We start from the raw sequence: 15,692 nt of genomic DNA on the forward strand, positions 1-15,692 counted from the left end.
ACATAAATAGAAGAGATCTCAAACACGAAATTTACATGGGTACATCTGTAAATTTATCACATTATTATTATTTCTACGCTAAAATAAAAAATGATATTGAAAGAGAAAAACATTTCTTTTTAGACCCAAAAATTCAACCACAACATGAAAAAAAGAGAGCTTAAGTTCCTCTCTCTCAAATCTCAATCATCACCTTATTACAAGCCCATGTGATTGTCCCATAAGACAAAGCCAAGATTTTGCCAAAGTTACATTTATTTAACCAAACAATATACCTCAATTAATGTCCCTGTTTTCTATACATATATATGTGTGTGTGCATATGCCTTTTCATAATAACCTCTTCTTTTTTTTTTCCTTTTATGTAAAAAGCAATGCATGCATCCATCTTATTCATTAATGTCACTTATCATGGGGTTTCCTCTTACATCACCAACATTCACAATATCAATTTGTGTGTTTGTTTTATAAGTTTAATACTATATCCATCAAATTGGTTTAAATTTTGAATTTTATTATAAGAAATTTTAAAATTTTAAAAGATAAAAATATTAAGTTTAATAAATGAAATTGGACAATTTTATATTTATTTCTGAATAATACGATATCGTATGATTCAATGGCAATGTATAAGCTTATACAATTCAAGCTCGTTCGTATTAATAAATAGTTAATTTAAACTTGTTAAAAGCCTATCATACTTTTTTTTTATTAATTTTATATACTTTCTCTTTTATTACATTTTAAACATTTGAAACTTTGTTTTTTTGGTACAATAGTAATTCGAACTCAAGTTATCTATATAAAGTAAATGAAGGTTTTTTTTTAATATTTACATCATAGTATTATACATTTAATTTTTAATATGATATAAATTACATAACATATTATAAAATAGAGAAAATGAGTAGAGTTGGCCTGGTTCAAGCTCAAACCTTAAAATAGTTTAACCCATATTTTTTCAAGATTTATTTTTTTGCCCAAACCCTCTCTAAATATTAAGTGGATTGTGAAACACTTGCATGAGTAACTCAAACCTTCCGTAGGTCCAAATATAAACCGTTTACGGTTGAATTTATTTGATACATTATTATATACAAAAAAGTGATTTTAGCACGTATAAATTAGCGGTACATTAATCAGACCTTGGTACTAGTGGAGAAGGTTTAGATTTTGACTCTCGCATTCGTAAAATATATACGAGTTGTTTCTAAATTTACTTTGGTTTAAATTTGAGATGGTTAAGTTTTTTTTTTTTTTTAAAATTTGGTTTCACCTCAGATGTTAATTTAGTTGCGTTCAATAATGCTTAATTTAGGAATTATACATAATGGCATATGTAATTTTAAAGTTAAAAATAGCTTTACGTTAATTGAAAAAGTATAAAATAAAGATTTTAATGCAAAAGGCTTTTCAAAGAGTCCTTCTACACTTGACACACTAGAATTTAGAGGTTAATTTAATCTGAATGAAAAATATATATATGATTATGAATCAAATATAATTATGGATTAGATGCATGAAAATGTTATGAGCTAGATCCCACTAAAAAACCAAAGTCAATAACTTAGTTTTCCAATAAAATAAGAAAAGAATCAAAAAGGGGTGTTTATGCAAAACTTTTATATATAAAAAGATACTTAATTTGAGCTAATTCCATACTTGCCTATCATTGTTTAGGTACCAAAAGGAAAATTCTGTCTTTTTAAAAGGGAGAATTTCTCAAACACGCAATTAATCCACCTTAATTTTATTTTATTTTTACTATTATCCTACTATATATATAAAGAGAATCTTCAAATTAAATTAAATATTGATGGACCCTCTTATGACAAATGAACTTATTCCCCCCACAATCCTTGATTACTTGAATAACTAAGAGATTAAATTCATTGGGCGTATCAAAGTCTATTTCAATGGCGATTGTGTGGAGATGTAAATTGGAATATTTTGTTCTTGAGAGAGAATTTTTTGCTGGGGGAATCAAATAAAAAGGGTCTAATTCTGCTTTTACTCTTCAAATTCGGAATTTATATGTTTTAATCCCTTTACTTTGATTTCGTAAAATTCCGTCTTTCTACTTTTAAAGTAATGGAGGCACCCTTTTTAGTTACATGGTATAACTCTCTTATTAGCTCCTCTTAAATTTAACATTTCAATTTAATCCATTTTAGCTGCTTAATTAAATAAAACAATTGCTTTTTTCGCCCCTCCCAAAGATTAACAATTTAATTTATATCATTTTAATACTTTTTTTTTTTGGCCCTCCAATTTTTCTTTTTAAAAAGATTATCTTAGTCACCCAACAAAAATTCTATGGTTTCACAATCGGTCGACTGCTTGAGGTAATTGTTTTAGAAAAAAGAACTTCCACATCATTCAACAACTAACTGTGCCGTTAATAACTTATAAAATTAAAGGGACCAAATTGTGCCAACTCAAACTTGAGGTATTAAATCTAAGATTTTAACATAGTAAAGGGTAATTAGATCCAAAAGAAAAAAAAAGGTAAAGATCTAGAAAGGTTTGGTTATTAAGTATGATATACTACTGTTAGGATTATGTCAACTTTGATTAAAATAAGAATAGAATTAGGCCAATATTACATATATGTTTATTTTGAGAATAAAGTACTAAAGATCTTGGAATGCTAGGATCAATTCCTAATCCATGTATAATAACAAAATTAGGGTTTCATCATATTCCATCATGATTTTAATCTAGAATGAACGGATCAACCAATTCATAAAAGTTACTTCCTCTGCAATTATTCCATGACACAATCAAATCAAAAATGCCATGTTGTCTTATATAGGTTAAAATATCTTACTTTTCATAAATTTGGAATTTGATCCTTATGGTTTTATTTCTAGGAATTTGTCAAATTTTAGATCCAACTATTAAAAATTATTTTTATTAAATTCAAGTTCATTACAACGCTACTTTTTTAGTTACATTACTACCAAGTAATTTTTTTTTAATTTCAAAATATCACATCAACCAATTTAACGGCGTTAACAATTGAACTTAAAATTTGAAATCTAAGGGTGGGTTTGGATGGGCGATTGGATGCGGTACGGTGCGTTTAGCTTACTTTTTGTCTCACACTACAGTATCGCTACAGTATCTAATCTCACCGTCACCGCTGTTTTTACACTAACCGCAAGTAAACACACTACCCATCCAAACCTACCCTAAATCTATGAAGAACATAACAACATATTTTAACCTTATAAATATTAAAACTCAAAATAATCCAACATCAATACGATCCAAATCCCTTTGCACAGTTGAAGCTCCATGGCTAGAGGGTGAGCATACGATATTTCGATTAGTTTGTCTAACTGAATCAATCATAGCTTAAAATAATCAACTCAATTAATTTTTAACACATAAAACGATTTAATCAAGTCGACTTAACCTCAATTGATTAGGTCGGTTAATAGACTAAACATATTATAAAATAATAAAAATATAAATATTTTAAACTGATTTAATCAACTTATATAATATATATAAATTAATTAAAATAATTTTAAAAAAATAAATATTAAGTTAGCTAAACCAATTAATTCAATAACAATCAATTTAATGATTAAAATTATATAAAGCCAAAATCGATTCAACCGAATAGATGGATTAAACCGATTAAAATAGAGTTATGCATACCCCTAACCATGTCACTGCCCTACTTCCCTCCGTTTACCTAAGAAAGTATAAACCCAAGTTTTCTATCAAAGTCAAATTGGGTTTTAATGGACCATTTCCCAAAGCAAGCCCAACACCTATAATTTATATGACCAAACTTCAAAGCATATGTGTTTTGTACTCTAATTTTTTATTTTGGTATTTCTCAGCTAAATTTTATTGTTTATATTTAGAGTGTGTGATTGTTGTTTTTTAATAATGTCGTTTTTAAAATTCAAAACATGTGTTCTCCCTTAAGAGTTTAATTTCTTTTACCATTGTACCCAACGCTTATTAATTTTTAGTTTCGTTTTTACAAATTACTAATTATGTTATGAAAATGAAATTTTAATTTATATAATCAATCAAATCAAAGTTCATACATAATATTATTGAGATCAAAGTTTATGGATAGTTTGGTATAACGGTAAGGCACATTACACTTTTAAGGGAAAAGACAAGTTCAAATATTAGAGATGATATTATTGAAAGGGACAACCACGAACTTCGAACATGGACTGTGAAACGGGTACGAAGAATTTGATAAATAAAACTAAATTAAAATCAATTTTTTTATTGTACACATTGCACTTTAGACCAAAAATTATCTATAGTTTTGAGATTTTTGAAATGGTATTTTAGTCTTAAATTTGGTAGGTTCGAAAACAAGAGGCGCATCTAGTGTAGTGGTATCATAGTACCCTCCCACGGTACTGACCGGGGTTCAATTCCCCGGATGCGCAGCAAAGAAATTAAAATTGGTTGCTTGAATCATGATTATCTTTTTTACAAAAACGTTATATATTTTGAATTTGAACAGATATGTTACAAAGAAACATGATTTGATGGACACCAACATAGTTAACCAAAAGTTGAGAAAACAACAATAATTATAAATTCCCTTTATATTTCTAGTGATTTAAATCCTTACTAATGGAAATATTTTGGTGAAATATGATTTTGGTCCCTTTCTTATGTAATTATTGAGAAAACGCAACCAAATATAAATCTTAAAATGGTTTCTCAGAATGTAAATCCAGGACCCATCAACTTCTCCTCCATGATCACATCAATCTTCTTCCCCATCTCATCACTCAAATAATTTCGCCAGTCCCCAACCACACCTTTCCTAAAATACGCACTATTCTCAATCACCCTCCCACGCTTCTCATGTTTCCCGCTCTTATTCACCTCCAAATCCCTCAAACTCTCAAAGCTACATTCCTTCACCACCCCTTCCCTCTCCCCTCCCGCCGAGAACGGGCAACCGAAGAACTCCGCCAGTTTCTTCACCCACAACTGAGTATCCTCCACCAAGTCTTCATATTTCAAGAACAGAATCTTCTCGGGACGTCGAATGCTTGCTTCCCAATACCCCAATATGTGTTCCCAATAAGGTCCGTGGGAAGACAAGTTAAGCCTTTGCAGAACAACTCAAAACCTTCGTCTATGGAGGCGAAGCTTTACGTCGGTCGAGTTTTTGCCAGCGACGAACTTACGGAGGAAGAACCACATGGAGACGAATGTGTCTTTGGGGTCTCTGCAAATGTATACGATTTTACAATCTGAATGGATTACGGATTTGGGCAAGCATGTATATGGAAGGTGTGATGCAAAAAGTGGGATTTCGGACCCTGCAAAAATATTGAAAACAAGTCAATTTTAGAGATTCGGAAACAAATAGATTCTTTTTGAAAAAAATATTCAGTTATTTTTATTATTAAAAATGATATGACTGACAAAATAACACAAGTGTATATCATGCGAATGCACATATCTACATTGCAAACTATTAATACCTGTGACCGCAGTTGAGTACTCATGGAATTCCAAGAAAGGAATGCAATCGTGAGGCACCGCCGTTCGAAGGGAGACCGTCGTCATGTCGGAGCCATCGTCACTCGGACGATGACCCCTGGTTGCGATCGTGAAACTCAAGGCCTTGAGCCAAGTGGTGCCGGTTTTCATCGAGCTGCATAAGAAAATATCAGTGGGCTGTGCTTGGAAGTGATCTCGTGCATGCAGGGCGCCTTTCAAGAAGGCAGGGTAGAACCAAAAGTTTTTGTACAAGAAAAGTCCCTGCAAGCCTCTCCATCCTTTTTCCTTGGGGAGTTGCGATATTTATTCAACGTATTTTTGCAGGGATTCTGGCGAGATACCGGATGCTGGAATCGGTTTCGAGGTGGTGGAGAACTCCATTTCTGAGCTCATTGCTAGGGGGGAGTTGAGAGCTTTTGTGGTTGTGATATTTGTTGCACATTATTATTATTATTTGTTTTTTTTTTTGGCTAATTCCATAGACTTTCGGTTATCTTCAAGCCATTAAATGCATGAACAAAATGATGTTCCACGATTTATTAATTACCTTATAGCATTTAAATGGCGTAGTCAAGTGGGTTCGTGATTGAATATCGGTGAGATTAAATATTTAAATTCCATTTATTTTTAAGTTCATGTACCGGAATTATTTGATTTTTAAAAGAATAAATTAAAACTTTAAAAATTCTTAAAAGGGTTAAATAATAATATTTTATTTTAAGAGATTTGTATCTGTACATATTTAGACTCAAAATTGAATTTGAGTTTATATATTAAGGATAATACTTAGAGATAAAATATTAAAAGCATATATTAAAAATGAAAAGAATATTTTGTCGAAAATTGAAGTAGTTAATTTTACAATATGAATTTAACTATAACAGGGGGACCGCCTAGCCTAAATTTGGTAACGGGCTGAATTTTCAAACACCTCCTTTAAGAAGAAAAAAATGAAGTTGATGGGTTCATATATAAAAAGTGAAAGTAAGCTCTAATGGGATAAAAAAAGATTGAATATCCCAACATGAAAATAGCCTTTTTTTTTACATTAATTTAATAACTATTTTTTATTTTTATTATGATTTATTATATTTATTTACTTTGAAAAAAAAAAAAACACCTCTGATTCTTTAACAAGATCTAATAATAATTATAAAAGATAAAGGTCTAAAATCCAAATCAAGTTAAAACCTTATTATACTTTTGCTTTATATTAAAACAAGGAAATAAAATACATTCTTTTATCAGTTTCTTTGTAATACAAAACCAAAAAAGGCCCAAATAAAATACATAAAAAAATATATCAAAAAATATCAAAAATCAAAGCCGCCGTCGAAGCCGCCATCATAATCCGCCGCATCGGACACCATATCTCCGATCAACATCCCACCAATCGCTCCTCCAACCAACCCGGCACCCAATCCCAATCCAAACTTGCTATTCTTCTTCGGTGGCTGTTGCACCGGTGGGTACCCATAAGCCCCTGGTGGTGGAGGAGGATACGCATACCCCGGTGGTGGAGGTGGATATCCATATCCAGGCGGAGGCGGTCCCTGCGGTGGATACCCACCATAACCCGCCACTGCATGCGGCGGCGGAGGAGGGTATCCGTACCCAGCACCTTGTGGTGGTGGTGGATAAGCCCCCGGACCACCATACGGAACAGCAGAACTCGATCCAGCCGCCACATGCGCCGCTGGATACGCAGTAACAGGCTGATGATGAGGATGATCGTCACCCTTATTCTTTCCGACGGGCTCCGAAACTTTGTCCCCAAACTTGTAAGAAAAGTCAAGTGTCCCTTCAGGTTTCCCTGACGGTTTCCTCACCTGAAAACTAACGAATTTCATTGACCCACCATCGCCCGGCGAATCCAAAAGCTCTTTGACCGGAACGTTGACTACACCAAGTTCTTTATCACCCAATATACGTTCACACATGACCTTGAACTTGATGCTAAGCTTATTGTTTTTAGCCAATGATTCATCGACGGTGAACTTGACCGGAAAATTCCAATTCGGGGTTTTGCCACAATCTTTATGCACCGGCGTCTTCAATTTTTGCTTCGATGAATCACCCTTGAGTGAAACGACGGCGTAAACGTCCATTTTATCGATGAGGTTGACGTTTTTCAAGCCTTTTGCAGAGATAACGTTGATATCCAAGGTTCTAAACGCCATAGCTATGAGAAAGGAAGGGTTCTTTTTTTTGTTGTTGTTGAAAAAGTGGGGAAAGTGGAAAAGGAAATGAAGATCTTTGTTTTCTCTAACAAGGGAAAAGGATAGCTTTGCGTCAACGCTAAATGGAAGAGCATTGGAGAAGAAAGAGAAGGTAACCATGGCATGGTTAAGTAACCATGGTTTATGTATGTGACTTTCAAGGAATCTTTTGTGGAATAGTTCTTCATTGGGAATATATCGGTTGGTTGAATCCATTGTTTTGAGAATAAAATTGGATCGAGAGTTGAGATATTGATCTAAAAAAGAATGTAGATCAGTTAAATTGATGGATCCGATTGGTTGGATTGAAAATTAACGAATGTGTCATTTTGGAATAAGGAGTCATATTTATTGATTTGTTAATCGATTGAACTAACTTTCTCTCATTTTTAATGTTTTTTATTTTTTAATGATTAGTCGAATCGAATCATGAATTTGATGGTCTGATCGGTTCAAAAAACATTGATTGAATTAAGAATCAAAATTATAACATTGACTTTTATGTAGTTATAATTTCTTAAAGGTTTTTTATGTTTATTAAATGAGTACTCATTGCACCAAACATCCCTAAACCATAAGCCTTATTTTAAATTGATTCTCAAATTTTAAATTATTCTAATTATATCATCAAACTATTAAGACTATATCAATTAAATCCTCCTGTTACTAAATTCATTACATGTCTGGTTTTATGTGACATGATTTAAAATGAATATGGTAAAAATGAATGTTTTAAAAATATTTGTTTTGAGGTTTTTGAAGTTTTTACAAAAACTTTATCATTTACTTTTTTTTTAGTTTTACTTTATTTTTAATTTTTACTTTTAAAAGTTATGCGAAAATGTTCTATTTCTTTAAAATTTTCATTTTAAATTTAGCTACATAAGATTTGGTGTGTCATCTAATGTTCAAATTAACAATTTTAATATCGAAAGGACATGATTGATATAACATCGATAGTTTAAGGATGTAATTGAAACATTTTAAAATTTAAGGATCAATTTAAAATGAGTGTCATAGCTTGAGGATGTCTAGTGCAATTAACTCTTATTAATTATTTATGTTTATGAACTTTTTCCCTTCTTTTTTTTTTGGCCACTTATAATTATTTTATGATTATTTAATTTTTTTATTTATTTTGTAATGGTTGTACTATAGACCTATTCACTTAAAAATGAATGAATTATCGATTTGATTTTTTACAACATCAAAATTTATCAACGTGATTAAGTGAAAGACGATTAATGCATTTTAAATATGACACTACATATTTATTTTATTTTAGAAAAATACTAAAACAATAAGAAGTCAAAGTTGAAAATATTTAACATTAAAAGTCAAAATATGACGAGTGTTTTAGGAAAAGCGGAGTATGTTAAAATTCAAAATTTAGGGTGGGTTTGGATGGACGATTGGGTGCGATGCGGTGTGTTTAGCTTACTTTTTGTCTCACGCTAGAGTATCGCTACAGTATCTAATCTCACCGCCACCGCTATTTTTACACTAACTGCAGGTAAACGCACCACCCATCCAAACTCACTCTTAATCTTTTTACTTTAAATGGACATAAATTGGTCATTCTGATGTTTTTAATATTATTAGTAGATCTAAATTGATAATGTTGTTAAAGTGTTAATAGTATTAATTCAGATTTTAATCTTTCTATTTTGTTGAAACTTAATATATTTAATTTGTCTTGTAATCGAATCTCTCTACTTTATAATGTTATTAGTAGGTTTAAATTGATAATACCATTATCTATTGTCGTTAAAGTGTAACAATATTACTTATGGTTATATTCTCTCAGCTATGCTGAAATTTAAGATTTAACCTCTCAACTTTAACTTAACATAATTTAATCCATCTACTCTTATAATATTATTATAATATCCAATTTTATATCATTGTTAGCTATTTTCGTTAAAATAATACTGTTAACACATTAACACCAACCAATAACATTATAAAAATAAATTAAATTTTAATTTCAACATAATAGAGAGGGACTATAACCAAAAATAGACCCTTTTGTTTTTCCTTTGCCGGAATAGAGGATGATTGACTTGGAATAATATTAGTTGGTCAAATTTTGCATGTTGATTTAATCTAAGATTCTTATGCAAGTAGAACAAAAAATTTCAGTTCTTAGGCTGTCACGTTCACAACATTACAAGATTGAATCATCCAATAGAGCTTCGACGATTAGATTTTTATTCATTTATTTAAAGCAAACTAATAAATAGAATCAAACTGTTTATGAAAAGCAAAAAAACAAAGTGATAAAATTCATTCAATCAAAATCTTCAAAAGTAAACTATCCTTCAAATGTATTTTTATCAAACTAAACTCAAACCCAAGTTTGGTTTGCCTTCACTTTCATCCTTAGTTAAAACATCAAGGTTCAAACTTTGTTATTAGCCTCCTATTTTTCAATTTCTAATATCTACTTTAAAATTTCGTTCAATTAGAGTTTTAATAGTAAATTCACTTTTAAATTTTATCCTAATTTTCATATTACTACTCACTTTTTTAACCAAAAAGTGATAATTAAACTATTATTTTATCTCTTGTCGGTCGAGTTTTAACTTGATTGGCATATGCATTATTGTTAGTCTAGAAGGATGTGTGTTTAATTGTGCTCAAACATATTTTATCTTCTTATTTATGGGTTGAAAATGGGTTATAGATAACCAGAGGTGAATTAGTCCCTTCTTAAATAATGGAAGGAGGGCAAGCAGGGGCCTTAGTCACGTGCCAAAATGAAAAATATTCAATTGTAGTCCCTTCTTAAATAATGAAATTTTACGTTAATATATGGTAAATTTACATTTTGACCCCTTCAAAAAAATGAAAAAACATGTATAATCCCTTTAGAAATGATAAATTAATAAATGGTACCTCACAAAAAAAATTAACTTAATTCCAGCCCCACTAAAAACTTTTCTGAATTTATATTCGTAGATAGTTCTAGGTATTGTATTAAAAACTATTATTTTATCTTTAATGGTATACTACATTAAATAAAAATTATACCAAATGTCAAGTTTTCATTGGTTGATATTGTATTTTTTTAGGTAAACTAAGATAAAATTATGAGTAAACTAGAAAAATAGTCAATTTTGTTTGCCTCATATTACATTTTAGTCACTTATATTTAAAATATTACGTTTTAGTCACTTATGTTATTATTTTATTACAAAGTGGTCACTCTACCATTAAACTCCGTTACTTCCCTAATGACAGTCCTATGTGGCAGTCAAAATGGGTTTTAAATGCTAACTTGAATGTTCAGTTGCTAGGATGAAAATAAGTTTTTAATTAAATAAATTTAATTTGGACTGCCACGTAGGACACCCAAGTTGGCATTTAAAATCCATTTGGACTACCACGTAGGACTGCCATTAGGGAGGTAACAGAGCTTAACGATAGAGTGATCATTTCGTAAAAAAACTATAATGTAAGTGACTAAAACGTAATATTTCAAACATAAATGACTAAAATGTAATCTGAGTCAAACAAAAGTTGACTATTTTTATAATTTATCCTAAAACTATAATTAATTTACACATCACTTTAAATTTAAAAAAAAACTTGTAAATGGAGATGATATTATTAAAAAGAATAGCCACACACTCTATACACGAACTATAAAATAAACATAAAAAATGTTTGATAGAATTTATTAATAAAATTTAAAATTAATAACCAGTAGCAGCAAAACATTTAAAACATAAAAAGTCAACCCTTTAATTGATCTTCCCTAGGTATGCCAGAAAAATTGACAATGTGATATGAACACCAATTTGGACCACCATTTGCAATTGCAAGCAGAAAAAAGTTTATAAATTTATGAGTTCCACTAGTTTTGAAGATCCACTATTTTGCTAATAGTTGTATTTCAATAAATGATAATTAACACAAATTTGCATCATCTCAGCAAAACTTTAAAATGGTTGAACTTTTTCGTGGCTGTACTCGATTTAAGGTCTTTTTAGATGGGTGTTTATTTTTAGTGTGGTGTATTTAATTTTTTTGTTTCACGTTATAGCAACGTTATTGTATCTAGTTTCACCATAATTATTGTTTTTATACTAATCGCAGTTAAATGCATCATTCATCCGAAGGGGCCCTAGTAATTAAAACTCAATTATTTGAATTTGTTGGACTTAATGCTGAATTTAATCTAATTTGAAATAATTCGAATAAGCAATTCAAAATGACTTAAACATGAAATGACAATAATTGGAACCGTTGTTGTTAAAATCGGATCCGATTAACTGGTTAAACCAAAGATTAAAGATCCAAATTGTATCATAAATTTGGAGAAGGATTGAATATGTGCAAAACCGATTGAACTAGTAAAAAAAGGCTCAATTGGTAAAAAGAGGGTGAAAAATATGCTTGAATCGGGTTTAAATTAACTCAAATATTTAATCTTCTTGTTATAATTTTGTAAAATGAATGTTTCCATTATTATTACTATTAATTATTTCCTTATTTTTATTTTGTAATGGTTGAATCAAGGATTGAATCGACTGTTTAATTGATTTAACCATCAGTTCGATTCTTATAATATTGATCCGAACTCATATTGACCCGACCAAAAAAAGTTAAACATCCGAAATAATTCAAGCTCAAAATGATTCAAGAATTAAAAAAAAAAACATCTAACTCAAAATCATGGAGTTTATTAGACTTATACAAAGAACAGTAAAGATAAGAAAGATAATTCTTTTCATATATCACTTTTTAGCCATGCAGATTTGCTAGGTATTTATACAAACACGTAGCAGTGTAGCATGAGCTGTAACTGTCATCAAAACTGACTAACTGCTTAATTACTTAACAACTATTTAACACGTGCTTTTAGTCACATTCATTTGAATACTCTAACATTCCCCTAACTTGTTTGATTTCTGAACACTAAACTCATCAAAAGACAACACTTGAAGAGCACGTCGAAAGAATGGAAACTGTTTGGGGGTGACTGGTTTTGTGAGGACATCAACAATCTGCTGATCGGAAGGAACATAGCGAACTTGGAGCAGCCCAGCAACAACCTTTTCACGAACAAAGTGATGGTCTATTTCAACATGCTTCATCTTAGCATGATGTGTGGGATTTTCAGCAACTGCAACGGCAGATGAATTATCGCACCAGACAATGGGTATTTTAGACTGAGGTATGCCCACTTCATTGAGCAGTTGTTGTATCCACAGTAGTTCGGACACACAATTGGCTAAGCTACGATACTCTGCTTCAGCAGATGATCGTGATACCATCGACTGCTTCTTTGAGCACCACACAATAGGGTTGGCGCCTAAGTATACCACATATCCGGACTTGGATCGTCTGTCATCCACAGAGGAGGCCCAATCGGTATCGGCATAGCACACAAGATCTAATGAGCTTGCTGTAAAACACAAACCATAGTCTATGGTGCCGACCAGACATTGTATGATGCGATCCCGGTCGCATCATGTTACGACACAACTCGACGCTACCGAGATTGGTCCAAACTCGAGGGGCCCAAGTGCAAAATGAAGTTTTTAATTTTAGTTTGTCAATTTGGCTGCTGGAAAATAAGGACTTTGATTCATTAATTTTTAGTTATTTCAGTTTGTGTTTTTAATTATGTCATAGTTTGCAAATCATTAATATGTGTTCTGCATTTAATAAAGTCATGCATTATGTAAATTTCATGTTAGTTAAGTTTGCATCATTAAATTAAGTCAAGTTAGTTTAATTATGTAACTTTCATGTTAGTTAAATTTGCATTTCAAAACCATGCATTTAAGCATCTTAGTTTAATAAATGAGTTGCTGGACATTTATTCAACTCATCTTAGTTTTAATTAATAAGTGTTTTTGTTGAACTTTATTTAATAAGTGTTGTTCTTAATTAATCTAGTTCCTAGGATTATTTATTGATGCATGAGTTAAGTTCATTTAATTATGCTTCTTTAATTAAACTAGTTGCTGGAATAATTATTGCATATATGTTTTAGTTCATTTATTTAAGTAAGTTTAATATGTGTTATGATTAATAAGTGTTTTAATGTGTTTAATAAACTCATTTTAATGTGTTTATTGCAGGTGACTTTTTAGCTTATAGTGGTTACAATTCAAGGCTGTTACACATTTAATAAGTGGCTGTTCAAGTTCTTTTGAGTTACAATTAAAGGGGCTGTTAAAAAAAGGAGCTTAAAGATCATTAAAAGGAGTTTTAAAGAGCATTTTATGCCCTTTAAAATTCAGCAGCAACTCTTCCACTTCCAGCCGTTTTTGGAGCTTTCAAGAGAAATTAATCAAGCCTTTGAATGTCATTAAGGAGCTGGTTAAGAGATGGTGTCTATTCAACTAGCCAAGGACAACTCAAGAGTCAATTTCTAAGCCATTAAAGACATTCAAATCAGCTGAATTAAAGTGATTTTATGGAAGGAGTTATTTGGTTCAAAGAATAAGAAAAGACATCAGTTTTTATGGCACATTAAGTGGATGTTTTTGACCATTCGGTTACCTTGTTTTAGCATTATAAATAGATGTAATCAGCCATAGAGAGAAAGAACTTTTGGATGAATATAGAAGAAATATTTGAATTGTGAGCTATCCAATTCTCTTTGTTCTTACGGAATTGATTTGACTTATCAAGCTTAGCTTGTGGCGTCTATCCATTTCTTGTTTTTGAACTTATCACTTTCATAGTGTGGCGTTCATCATATACCAAGGTTCCTGTCATTCTTTATAGTGGGTCGATGTCTTTTCTTTGTTGTTTTCCTATACTGTCATTCACCTAAGAGCTACTTTGAGTCTCGGGTCAACAACCTCTATTGTTGGTTCATTCTCTGCCCTTAGCCAAATTTTTCCATTCGTTGTTAAACCCATTTCCCTTTTAAACGTTTGTTTGTAACCTTTCTTCTATTTTGAAACAAACTTAGCCTTACTCAAATTCACGATCGAGCAAACACTAACGACTCGAATCAATCACAAAACAAGTTGTATCAAATTGGTATCAGAGCTAGCGAATTTGGAGTAAGAATCGACGTTGTCGGCATTACGGTATAGTAGTTTCTCGAAAAAAACTCGAAAAAAAATTCAAAAAATAAAATTGAAAAAAAAACTAGTTTCCATTCAAACTTAAAAGATTGGATATCAAGTTGTAAAAAAAATTTGAAAAAAAAATTGTGAAAAAAAAAGAGCTAGTTTTGAAATTTAGTTTTTGTTTGCTGCCCAAATTTTAGTCATTATTACCTTCTACTATTTCGCCACACCCAACCTTTTCATTTCTTTGTTTCAAGCCTATCTTCCTTTGTCCTACAATAATCTTACCAAGCCCAAACATCAAGTTTGTAAGCCGACCCACAACAATTGCTTTTTAAGTTTAAATAATTCCTAAGAACTTAGAGAGTAGGAGTGAGTGGAAAGAGACAAGAGAGTAGTGAGTTTATTCGAGAGAAAAAAAAACAAGTGTGTGAGATTTCTTTGTGAGTGGATAGTGAGATTCTTTGTTGTGAGTTCTTAAAAAAATGTCACGAAGTCTAGAAAAAAATTTAGACAAGGGAGTTGGATTCCGTCCTGTAAGATTGTTGGAGGAAGTGTGCCAGATTTTACACTCCAAGCCTTTACGTATGAAATGGAGCATCTATTTGATCGAAAACTCAAACCCATCAAGAAACGATTGGATCGTGTCGAAGAGCGGAGTCATCGAGCAAGAACCCAACGGGAGCAAATTTATTCAAATAAAAGGACGGAAATGAGATCATCAAGGAGACGAACATTCGACGAATATGTGAAAAGAGACTCTTATCCAGATTCCTATTCTTCAAGGAATTTAGGCCGAAATAAATCCAGCTACAAGTTTGAAGCCTATCAAGGTAACGAACGAGAAAGCACAAGTCATTCTTCGTATGCAACAAAGTATTCATCTACGGAAAAATCCTTACGAAGAAGTGAATGTGTTTCGTATAAG

At 31.3% G+C, this 15,692-nt stretch overlaps 2 protein-coding genes and 1 non-coding gene across 3 annotated transcripts; 1 reads left to right on the top strand and 2 right to left on the bottom strand.

Moving 5' to 3' along the window:
* Positions 1–4,359: 4,359 nt before the first annotated feature.
* TRNAG-CCC (transfer RNA glycine (anticodon CCC)) lies at positions 4,360–4,430 on the top strand. The gene has a single exon. It is a non-coding gene; the product is annotated as a tRNA-Gly (tRNA).
* A 129-nt stretch (positions 4,431–4,559) lies between these two features.
* LOC107931436 (cytosolic sulfotransferase 17) lies at positions 4,560–6,032 on the bottom strand. The gene is made up of 2 exons (XM_016863311.2): positions 5,487–6,032; positions 4,560–5,321 (listed from the first exon to the last, which is right to left on the bottom strand). Exons 1-2 carry the CDS (start codon positions 5,653–5,655, stop codon positions 5,122–5,124), a joined length of 369 nt encoding a protein of 122 aa, XP_016718800.1. The 5' UTR covers positions 5,656–6,032; the 3' UTR covers positions 4,560–5,121.
* Positions 6,033–6,684: 652 nt separating this feature from the next.
* Positions 6,685–7,865, bottom strand: LOC107931422 (protein SRC2). Its single transcript, XM_016863300.2, has one exon. It carries the CDS (start codon positions 7,842–7,844, stop codon positions 6,819–6,821), a length of 1,026 nt encoding a protein of 341 aa, XP_016718789.2. The 5' UTR covers positions 7,845–7,865; the 3' UTR covers positions 6,685–6,818.
* Positions 7,866–15,692: the final 7,827 nt, after the last annotated feature.

This window comes from Gossypium hirsutum, chromosome D09 (assembly GCF_007990345.1).
Source record: "Gossypium hirsutum isolate 1008001.06 chromosome D09, Gossypium_hirsutum_v2.1, whole genome shotgun sequence".
Taxonomy (NCBI): Eukaryota; Viridiplantae; Streptophyta; class Magnoliopsida; order Malvales; family Malvaceae; genus Gossypium; species Gossypium hirsutum.

What these genes read in the sequence shown, in the direction of transcription:
- LOC107931436 (XM_016863311.2), bottom strand. Translation starts at nt 5,655, where the DNA reads ATGAAAACCGGCACCACTTGGCTCAAGGCCTTGAGTTTCACGATCGCA. An exon ending in GTACTCAACTGCGGTCACAG is followed by an intron (nt 5,322 to 5,486) that starts GTATTAATAGTT and finishes ATATTTTTGCAG; the next exon opens with GGTCCGAAATCCCACTTTTT.
- LOC107931422 (XM_016863300.2), bottom strand. Translation starts at nt 7,844, where the DNA reads ATGGTTACCTTCTCTTTCTTCTCCAATGCTCTTCCATTTAGCGTTGAC.